We start from the raw sequence: 11,149 nt of genomic DNA, 5'->3' as shown, positions 1-11,149 counted from the left end.
TATTACATACATGGGTAAAAATAGAGAAGACATGAGTAAATCAGCCAAAGTGCAGACCCGTAAACCCATAATAATGTGTCTTCTTTACTTATTTGAAATATGTCTTCGACTTATTGCAGTACCATGTTGATTTCTGTGAATTTCTTAGTATAATTTGCCAAGATGTGCTCTGAAATTAAAATTATTTCAAACAGTATTACAGCATTCTTCAAATGGAAGCTCTACAATTGCTTCATTTGGCCTATGAACCCTAGCTGATGACTTCCAAGATTCCTAGAAAAACTATTTGCACACCAAATATGTGTCTAAGCGATGTGCACTGATACCTTTTTATTTAATAAAAATGAGTGTCACCGGATATATATGTGCATACATTTGGTTATTGCTTTTGGAATTAACAGCCTGCAATTTAATCCCAGTCTATTAGAAGCAGGGCTCAGCAGACCCACACAAATTGAAATGAACGCTTGCCACAGACTCTTCACCCGGCTTCAAGACAATGTGTTAGTATCTTCAGATTAATACTGGTTAGGTTTTGAACAGTTTGAATTGCACTCTAGATATTTTAAAACAGATGAAAAGTGTGTTACCCAAAATAAAATAATATAGAAAATACAATATTGTATTATTTAGTGAACAAAATAACAAGTAAAAATAGTTTGTTTTTGTTTTGTTTTTGTATTTTTTTTTAAACAGCATTAAGTAATGAAATTTAGACCATACAAGCATCAACAAGAAATGTAAATAACTGTACTATTAAGGTGGTATCTACAACTTTTTTTGACTGCTTGAGATCTGAAACTTCAAATGTTGTATACCTCACTTAAAAATGATACAAATGCCTTGTACAGTATGTAAAAGATTTGACAGTTGATGACTAGAATGAAATGTACATACAATACCTGAATTTAAAATTTTAATAGCTTAGGCCCAGATCGTTTAAGTATTTAGGTTCCCACCCGTCATGGAATATCTAGGTCTCAGTGTGTATCAACCCCTTCCATGAAAGGAGTAACTGCTTTCGATGGTGTGAACTTATAGTCTTGTCTTTCCCTCTACAGGGAGGGAAAGGGTCGATATTAAAGAAAGAATGGTTCCAATAGGCAGAAATGTTATGGTATTGCAACTACATGAACCACCTTCTCTACACAACATAAAAATATTCTAATATTAAGGATTATTTTACAACTCAGTGGAAATATGCAATAATGCAAACCATTTCCTTTGTCTGGATGACAAAAATGCAGTCTTAACAGTCACAAGAGCCTGCCTTGTGTTAGCTATAAAAAAAAATATATTTATATATATATTTATGCAACTACTATGTGCATTAAACAAAATCACTGTATGAATCAGCAGGGTTCAATAACACTTGTATCTGAATTTCTGGAAGGGGTGCACTGAAGTCTGTGGTGCTTCTCAGTAAGGACTCACACTGAAGTGTCGAAGGATAGAAATCCATTTGTTTAAAAATCTCTGGCAGCTAAACGAATCTGTTGTCTTTACTTCAGCGGAAATGAAGTATGCTGCTCAGGAATGAGAGGTATCCCTTGAAACAAACCTGAAAATTAAGTTTTAGTGAACATTGAAACTGAAAATCAGCCTGATTTTGTTATGAACTCCCACAAAATAATTTCGCCATTGTGAAAATTCTCTTTCATCTTCATTTCTTACCAATTTGAATATCATGAGTTGTTTAGAAGGCTAGTAATCAGCAATGTACAAGAAACATTGTACTACCTCTGGAAAGCATGTACACTGTGGCTCATGAGTTAGGCGAGCAGATTAATTTAGATTTGAAAAGTGAGTGTAGTTTGCATTCACTTATAGAAGTATTGGAAAACTCACTGTTTGTATTCTTTACCTGCATTGAGATACCATTCTTATTAACCCGTGAAGACTGATCAGTGCTCTTTGCACTGGAAGGGTACAGATTTGTCACTCAGTCTTTGAGATACCAGAGAAGAACACTTGAACCAAAGGGCAATACCCTTGTGCACCAAAGCTTTATTGTATTTTTGATTACTGTGCATCCCCATACCTAAAGCCAATAACATGGCACTTGTGCCATAGTTCTGATACCGTAGGCGTCCACTGACAAGTGATCAGCATGAACCATTATGTCTCAGTCCACTAACAAAAACTACTGTGCAGTGGTAGTCTGGTATCTTAGATAGTTTTTCTTCTTGGACAAAGCTTATCCAAAATCTTCGTTCTATCAGGCTACAGCAGCTTAGGGCTCCTTTTCTTTAAAGAGAGGCAAAGTAAATGTCTTACACCTGTAGGCCAGTACTGGTGTTCTGTCCTAGAAATTTTAGCACTGCTCTGATACGATGAAACCTTCTTTTTCTCCAACTGGTTCCACTTCAGCATAGGCAGGATGTCCAGACCCTCTTCTGAATTTCATTGCTGGCCATCTGCTTGGGCGTCGCTGTAACAGCAGCAACAAGAAAATAAACATTCAGACAATGAAGAAATTATCAACAAAAATCTTTAACAACACCCTTCAATTTTGATCTCTCATACTAAACCCCACTCTGTGTAATTGCTACAGAAATGGAGAAGTGCAGTTCAGCAGCAACAAATGCCAGAGGAATTAATCCTTCTTTCTAAATTTGTAAGTGATGGCCGTTCTCAAAGACATATAAAGTAATTACCACTAGTCTTAGCAATGAAGATAATAGCTCCTGACAAAAACTGTTGATCAGTGGATTTGTGAATTCTGTCATATAAAGAACAGGTGATCCACCACCCCCTAAAGGATCTGTCCACTGCTCTTCCATTCTGGTTCTGCGCAGGAGTTTGCTAACATACTTACTCCATGGGAGAATGTGTAGCAGTTGAAAGAAACTGTACTTAAAAAAAAAAAAATATTTAGAACAAAATTCTGGCATGCTTATGCAGGACTGACAAAATATTGACTTTTTGTTTCAAGTGTCATAGTTTCTACTTCATTAGTTTACTTTGATGTTTCAAATAGAAGCAATATTTTTGTTTAAACTTTTATGACCTTTAGGTACATGGGTCTCTAAAAGTCCTAACCAATTTCCACTAGGATCTTTGGTGCCTGCTTTAAAAACAGCTAACAGAGAAAAGAAACAGATCTTTTCTAGGGTAGATAACAAAAAAAAAAAAAAAATCCTGTATGATTATGATGCCTCTGGAAAGGAAAAGTATTTTGAAGTCCTGTATTTTCAAACTAATTCATGTCAGGGAAGGCTCAGACTTTGGGTGACCAAGCTGAGATTCTGCAAAGGGAATAGTTTTCAGGAAAGTAGAAAAAATTCTTAAAGTCAGTTAGCTAAGGAAGCTCTCCTAAAATGATTATTCTCTACTGAATTTTTTTTCTCCCAAATCGGTTGATACTGTTTTCTTTAATGACAACAGCTATGATCTGCTTGGAAGGAGGGTTACAAGATATAGCAGGATTTAAGAAACACTGCAGGAAAATGAGAGGAGAAACAATGAAGTTACAGCCGATTTTTTCATTGACAGTTCAAATTCAAAATAATTTTACTTTATAATCTTTCTTCTGAAAATAAACATTGCATTTGATTTTCTGTCCCCTTAATGCCCCATTTTGATTGCCTTCAGATCACTAAGGACTTTTCATGCTGCTGAGGAGTGGTTTTGGGGACCACAGAGCAGAGACAGCCATGACATTATGCTGGGATTGTTGGATAACAGCCACTAAAGAAATCTTGGGGGATCACTGAATCTTGTTAGCAACAAACCACACAAGTGTATGCAGGTACAGCACAAAGTCTTCTTCACTGATCACTGTTAGGGAAGATAAAATCAATCGGTTCTTTTTTCTCCCATTGCAGGATCTGGTTACTTTTGAGGTGTTTAGAGTTAAATTCTGTTTGGCAGGTAATTTAAAATTCCAGGCCTTCCAAAACATCATCTTCCTATAAAGCAGGAAGGCAGAACACTGTCCTTTTCAATGGATGTCTTTTCCTAATAAGAAAATTTAAGTCTATTCAAAATTTTGAGACCTTTTTCTACTAAAGCTTTATTCAGAGTGGTTTCAAAATTAAGAAGGACAGTTCAGCTACTGCTAAAGAAAAAGGGACATATTCTGTTCTCTGAGTCAGTAAAGTAAATCAAGAATAATTCAATTAAATATAAAGGATTTATTCCAGATTTACACTGGTATAAATGAGAAAAGAATTTAATTGAGAAGTCTCTAATGAAAAGGTGAAATGAAAAACCACTGGAAAACTAGTAGGAAAAAATAATTAAAGACAGTCTCAAATGGCAGTATATAAGGATGAGCTGCATTTTAATCTATTAAGATGCTCCCTAATTTCATTTTAAGATGTAGCCATGATTCGTTACTACTTCCTTGCTGTGTTGCTGTTAGAAACTAAGTGTATCATTTTTGGCTACTGTTTTTAATTGGCCTTTCCAGATGATGAAATATGGAACAGATGTGTATCAGTTCTAACGATACGATACCATATAACATAAACATCAGCCGTTGTCCTAAAAATAAACCAACAGATTTGAAGGTCAACTTCAAATATTACAGTTACAGCTTTCTGTGGTTTCTTGTCATGCCTGAGGTAAGATTTTCCATTCCTAGTGGTAGTCTGTTTAATTTCAACTTCTTTGTGTGCACGTGGATAATGTAAGTGGCTGCTAGCTTTAAAATAGAGCACTAACAAGCTAACAGTTAATTGACCTGTGTATCAACCCCTAAAGAGCTGTAGTGATATCACAGTTTTAATTGGTAAAACCAAAAGTAACTTAGTTGATACAGGGAGATAAAAAGCTTTTTGAGTTGGTGAAGCAGCTCAAGAAATGTTTAACACACTCTTCCCCTTTATTCTCTGAAAAGCAGAGTAAGAAGACACAAAAAAATCTACCCTCCAACCAACCAACCAACCCCAACCCCAAATGCCCGAACCTGACCAATAATACAGGCGGAAAGCAAGCTGGATATTTTTTCATGCAATTTAACATGAAAAAAATATGTTTCTTTCTCTGGAATTAGAACTTTTAGAGGAAATCCTCTGAGCTGTGTTTGGAGAGTTGCAACTTCTGCTTCCTTTCATTGTAATACAAAGTGGCAAAACATGGACTGAATCTCCCTTGGAGTCATTATTTTAAGGAAATAAGGTGAGGGAAAAGTACCTGTCACCTTACATGATCAGGATGCAGAAGATATATGTCAGGATGTGGAAAAATAATTTGTGATACACATTAAAAAAGAGTTCCTATTTGAAGATCAATTAAGATAAAATGAAAGAAACTAGCAGTTGGATAATCCATGGAAAGTAAGATCTAACTTTCGTGTTTCTTACCTTGTACCTGTTTACACCATTGTTGGTGGTTGTGCAGGATATTTGACTTCCTACAGCAATACTAAGTCTAGTATAAGTGTTTTTAACTAGATCTTGAAGTAGAGGCAGAATGAATGCTATTTGTTTTACTCTTGTGTAAAGAAAAAAAGGGGATTCCACCTAAGATTGCTAAAGGGTGGAGGCTGGAATATCTCCTCACTGTTGTTACACAGAAAGGTCATCAGATGTGTTCTTGTCATTGACCAGTTTCTTCTTCTGACATATTTCAACATGAGGGAATTTTGAGCCTTATAGGTCCTATTTTACCTGTCAAAATGGTATGATCTCATTAAGACACGTTAAAAAAATAAAGGTTTAATATGTATGTGAGATCGCTTAATTGAATATTTTATAAACCCCCCTCAATTGGTATGATATGAACATGGTTTCCAGTACTACAGTCTATGGCTGGTTTTTTTAGGTCACTAGCTTTAGACCATATTATTTGCTGAACAGTAACTCTTTTGAACAACAGAAAAAAGTGGCTTAAGTTGAAAACTACAGGCAAGTTTCAGATAGATTTGGCTGTATGGGTTGTATTTGACATAGAAATTTCTAGTAAACGTGATCATATTGAAAGGGAGGAAATGGAAAATAATGCATCAGTTTTTGCATTACAAGCCTGTGTTAACTGTCTAGAGATCATTTAAAGTGAAGCCATTTATTTTCTACTGACAGCAGGGCTCCTACCTATTATGAGATACGAGATCACCACTGATGCAACTAGAAAATTGGAATGGAACACTTTGCTACAATTTAGAAAAAACCTAAAATTCAGTAACAATTATGTATTTCTACACTGACTTGCAGATAAAAAACCAATCATTGTCTCAAATTAATACTATCTTGAAAACAAAGGAAGTGATCAGTTCAGAAACCCAGCAAAAAAGCTCGTACAAAGTCAATTCAAGATTTTTAATGGATTTTAAAAATATCTGAAAAGAATAAACTGAGTACACAAAAATGAGAAATAAAATCTACTTTATACATGACACAGAAAAAGAAATTGTAAGGCATAAGCAATATACAAGATCAATTACAGGAGGACAGACAGTTGTATAAAGTTGTTTTGAAAATTGGTGTTTGAAGATTGATGCCTTGCTCTTGAAGAGATTCTTGTGCTGACATCATATACTATGTCTAAAATTTATGCCAGTTAACACTTTTCACCTGAGATGGTAATTAATTAAAATCAATTGTAATAATGTGTATTTTATTAGCTGCAGTAATCCTGAGCACTTACATTCCGTTTCATATATCTGCATTAACACAAGTTTCTGTCAGGGATGGACAGAAGGAACTTGGCAACATGTGTTTCTTATTTGATATTCCTACATCCTATCGTCATCCTGTCCTTCATTCATACAGAAAAATGGAATAAGCATGATTTTGTACACATCTGCAATGTTAGAAGAGCAGTGAAGAGAAAACATAATGAAAAATCTGTCCCTTTGTTTTCTCCCCAGCCCTGCCCATTACACATTTCCCACATACACATTTCATTCTGAAAATTGTCTAAAATATTATCAACTGTTCCTTTGGGTATTTCAACCAGCATAAAATCCCAAAGTGCTTGTGCATGGATCAACTCTTCATTCCTATTCAGCAGTAAACCTGAACAGCAGATTTCACCAAGACACACAGACATTCTATTTTCAAATTGAGTTTACATGAGTATAAATAATTTAATTAGCATGAGAAGGTCAATCTTTTAGTCTTGAAAGACTCTCCAAAGCAAACTTGATTTCCCACTAACTACACAAAAGCTGAAGTTACTGAATACTTTTTAGGCTGAATGCTCTGATGCAACTTTATCTCCTCTACCTATTGATTATTTTCCTGAATTTAAAAGCTTGGAAATGTTTCAGAGGTCTGTTTCACTGCTTCTACTGAAAGCTGTATCTTGCATTTCCATTGATGGCAAGTTCTTTGTCTAATTTGAGGGCACAAAGACATTTAAATCTGTTTAAAAGCTGTATTCTTTAACTACACTTTGCCAACAAAGCCTATTTAACTCTCTTAACTAGAAATACACATGTACAGAGCTATCCAAATTCTGGATCAATTGACAAAACACCAGAAAAAAATGTAATGACTTACTCAAATTGATTAAGAAGAGCAGAAAAAGCTATAGTAAGGTCTATTACTAAGTGAACATGTTAACCTGACACCCAGTAGGCTAAGACACTTACCCACTTGTCTCATGACAAGGAAAGATCTTTCTGTTACGAGTACCTTGGCTATAACGTGCATTTTTGTGCTCAAAGTTATCTGAAATATTGCTTATGCAGTTACAATTTTTGATCCGCATTTAATCTTTTCTAGAAGCACACCCAATTTATTTGGCATTGGCAAATAACAGTCAGAAATGGATGAAGCTTCAAATAACTGTACTTCTGATATGTATTTCCAGGAATAAAAAAAAAGATCAATTGCCTGACACCATGTTAATCTAATATTTTGAAAAAACTGTTCTGAAATAACAATTGCTTTAGACCTCAGATTCCGTAGGATCATTTATTTTTCTTTTTGATAGAAGTGCTTGTTTAAAGTATCTCTTTGTGATTTAAACCAATTCTTGTTATATCAATGTTTCTGCAGTCTTAGGTTCATCTAAGTAGCTGGCTGCTGACGGATGAGAAACAGAATGCCTCCTTCCTCCCCACCTTTGACTTTTATTGTCAGTGTTGATTATTTATTTTAGTGCTTCTGCCTTGTGGCCGATTTAGGTTTCCCTTGCTCAGCTGCTGGTTCCTCCTAAACTGGATAAGCCTTGGAAAAAATAACTTTACTATCAGTACAAGGCAATGACAGCGAGATTAATGGCAATACCCTAAATGCCAGGACACTGCAAGACTTTGAAAGAAGAATGATACTTTTTATTTTCTTTTTAGTCATCATCATCATGAAACACAATTCAGCCCAGACTTCTGGACAAAACCAAATTGATGACCATGTCAAGCTTACTTCAAACTAAAAGTACAACCCCCTGTAAAATTTGTATAAATAATAAAACAATGGGCCACATCCCAGAAGAAAGCAGCAGAGCTGTGTGAGCATCATCACCTATTTAAGCTGGATCTCTTTAATTCCTTCTTTCTTTTTCACTCTGTCTCTTACTTGCTTCTCATTTGTTCAAAGATGTACACTGCATTTGTGATATTAATGCAGAAACCTGGAAATAGTGCATGGAGAACAGGGCTGGATTAAATGCTGGCTCTTATTTATGAAGTGCTGCTATGTTCAGAGATGTATAACAACAAGGCAGAAATAAGTATTAATTCCCTGAGCTCTGAAACACTAAGAACTATATCCAGCTTTTTTTTACTATTTTCTGCTTTTATTTTCTTGCACTAAGCAGACAGCAGAAGGTCAAAATCTGAAGAGCTACTGCAGATTTGTGCGCCACTGAATGTTTCTAGATACTGAAATATAATCCCCTGTACAGCTCAATTGTTAGGAGAATATCCAACAATTAGTGCTTTCTCAAACTGCTTCAGCTAGAGCTCAGAATTTGGGAACCATCCTCAGTCCATGCTAATATGCTGTCACCTTATTGTGAGATTAAGAAGAGTTAAATGACAGGAATGCAGATCCTTCCATGCTGGTTGGTATTTACACTAAAAAACAGTCGCAGGCTTATTTAATTTACTGGTAAAAACATAATTCAATTTAAATCCTGAAGAGTCGAGGTGCATCCCCCAGGCTGTAATCATGCACCATAATTTTATTTGCTGAAGATGTGCAGCTGCTCATTGCTTCCTCCTCCTCTTTTTTCCCCAAGGTCGCTTCCTGGCTCCACAGCACCAGTTCAGCTCTCTGTGTGGCCATTTGAAAATATCCAGCTTAAACATCCAAAATGAAGTAAAACAAACAACTAAAAAAGACATAGGTTTGTGCATGTGTGTGTTTAAGTGTACATGCGTATTTCTAAGCAGCTGAATCAGCACAATAGAGCTCTGAAAGACTTCCAAGGAGGGTGGGAACATGAAGGCAAAAGCTGTGACCTTTAAAATGGGAACTTAACTTGAAAGAATGATAATTTTTAACCACAAACACCCACACTGCTCTTCAGCATGTGACATACTAACCACTGTTAAGACATACACAGCAACTATTAAGAAATATATAGCCTTACATCTTGTCTTTACAGCTTCAGAGTTGACACGTGTTTAATAACATAGATTTGGTTTTGTACCTATAGTTGAATACAAGAGTCTCAGACTGCATGCCTGAGGTTAAGATGGTCCCAATTTGCAGTGTTAGCTTAGACTCTTCAAAATCCCTTACCCATGGAGAACTGCACAGAAGAATTTTACTCTGCTGTTGTCAAGCCTTACATAAGCACGTTTGGCAATGGTATCACTGTGTCCAGCTGGGAAGACATCACAACATCGGACTCCCTGCCTTCATATTGGCCAGAAATTCCTTTGCTGTCATCTCAGCTGTGACCAGATCACGTTACCTTTGCTCCCCAAAGGGAGAGCACTGGCATGATAGCTGAGGTAAGTTTCAAACGTTAAAAGGACCTTGGACGAACACATAAGTAAGAAAGGTAACAAAAACACACAAAAAAAAGCATGCACATGAAAACTTCTTGCAGCATGTGCAACCCTTGCGACCACAGATAACTGCAAACAAGCAAAAGGTATCTGAGTAAAGGACGGTCTGCCTTATGCCTTGCTTTTTGACTTGCTAAGTGTTCCCTGGACATTAATTGCTCTCAGTGCCAAAGCGCACACACTAAAGCAAATCAATAAGGGTTAAAAATGTAAGAAAAAAAGGACATGAAGAAAAAGAAGGGAAGAAATAAAACCTAAAATATTAATAAACCTGCTATTTGGCCCCAACTTATTGAATTTTGAACTAATCCATATGACTCATTTGGGAATTTATTTATTTACGTTCAGCTCCAGATATCTGTATCACTTTTGCTATGATCTATATCACAGGCATGCAATCCACTCTACCACCAGGGCATCATGCTTGGCCACTAAACCTCAAATCCTGAATGCAAGTATACTACACAGGTTAGTGGATAAATTCATTACTTTTTAGTTGTGGAATAGCTAGTGCATAGCTCTATGAGTTATAACTGGATTTCTGACCTAAACTTCTGCTTTGTTGAAAAAGACATGAAGAACATTATTCGACATGTATGTTACTTTTCAAAAATCAGTGCAAGTGAGTTCAAATTATATTCAAGACACACAGGATTCCTGAAGGCAACCGTACGTGTGTAATTTGATTCAAAAGGGATACTTGCTGCCAACAAAATCAAATTCAAGGGACAGAAATACCACATAGATAACCATAAATCAATAAATAAACAATCAAAGCATGCAACATTTCTTCTATGCAAACTAATCTTTAGTCAAAATTTACTCTCAGCTTTTAGGAAGAGCCTACATTCACTGGAATTTTGACTGAAACTCCCTTAACTTTAAAAGTTGATAATTCATTCTGTCTTTAGATAACCAGAGAAGTGTCCAACTTAAACAACGAAACACATGTTGAATAGTGTGGGGGCTGGAAGAAACAGGAAAACATTTTGTTTTTCTTTGAATCATCTACACACTTAACAAAAAGGGGAAATGTTTTTGAAAAAGTATTGAACTATTTGGACGGTGTTCTTTAAAATGATACACTATCATGAGCAAATTGAATAGCGTTGGCATTCAAGACTTCTGAAGCTTTTTGTTAAAAATAGCTATTTTTGTTGCAGGTGGGGCTGCACATATGCATTGTGCTCAACAGCTATTTAACAAACTACAAGAGGAAACATTTTCTTCAGACACTAA

The 11,149-nt window shown here is 35.8% G+C and overlaps 1 protein-coding gene across 1 annotated transcript in view; it reads right to left on the bottom strand.

Annotated features, from left to right (window-relative positions):
• Positions 1-2,314: 2,314 nt before the first annotated feature.
• The window catches only part of PLXDC2 (plexin domain containing 2), a gene marked incomplete at both ends in the record, with an annotated part of 267,272 nt that continues 258,437 nt past the window's right edge, over positions 2,315-11,149 (bottom strand). Inside the window, one exon of the mRNA XM_080611015.1 lies at positions 2,315-2,431. Within this exon, the coding sequence (XP_080467141.1) occupies positions 2,315-2,431 (117 nt within the window). The remainder of the gene's footprint in view (positions 2,432-11,149) is intronic.

Source organism: Psittacula echo, assembly GCF_963264785.1.
Source record: "Psittacula echo genome assembly, chromosome: 2".
Taxonomy (NCBI): Eukaryota; Metazoa; Chordata; class Aves; order Psittaciformes; family Psittacidae; genus Psittacula; species Psittacula echo.
This window is presented reverse-complemented; position numbering and strand designations above follow the sequence as displayed.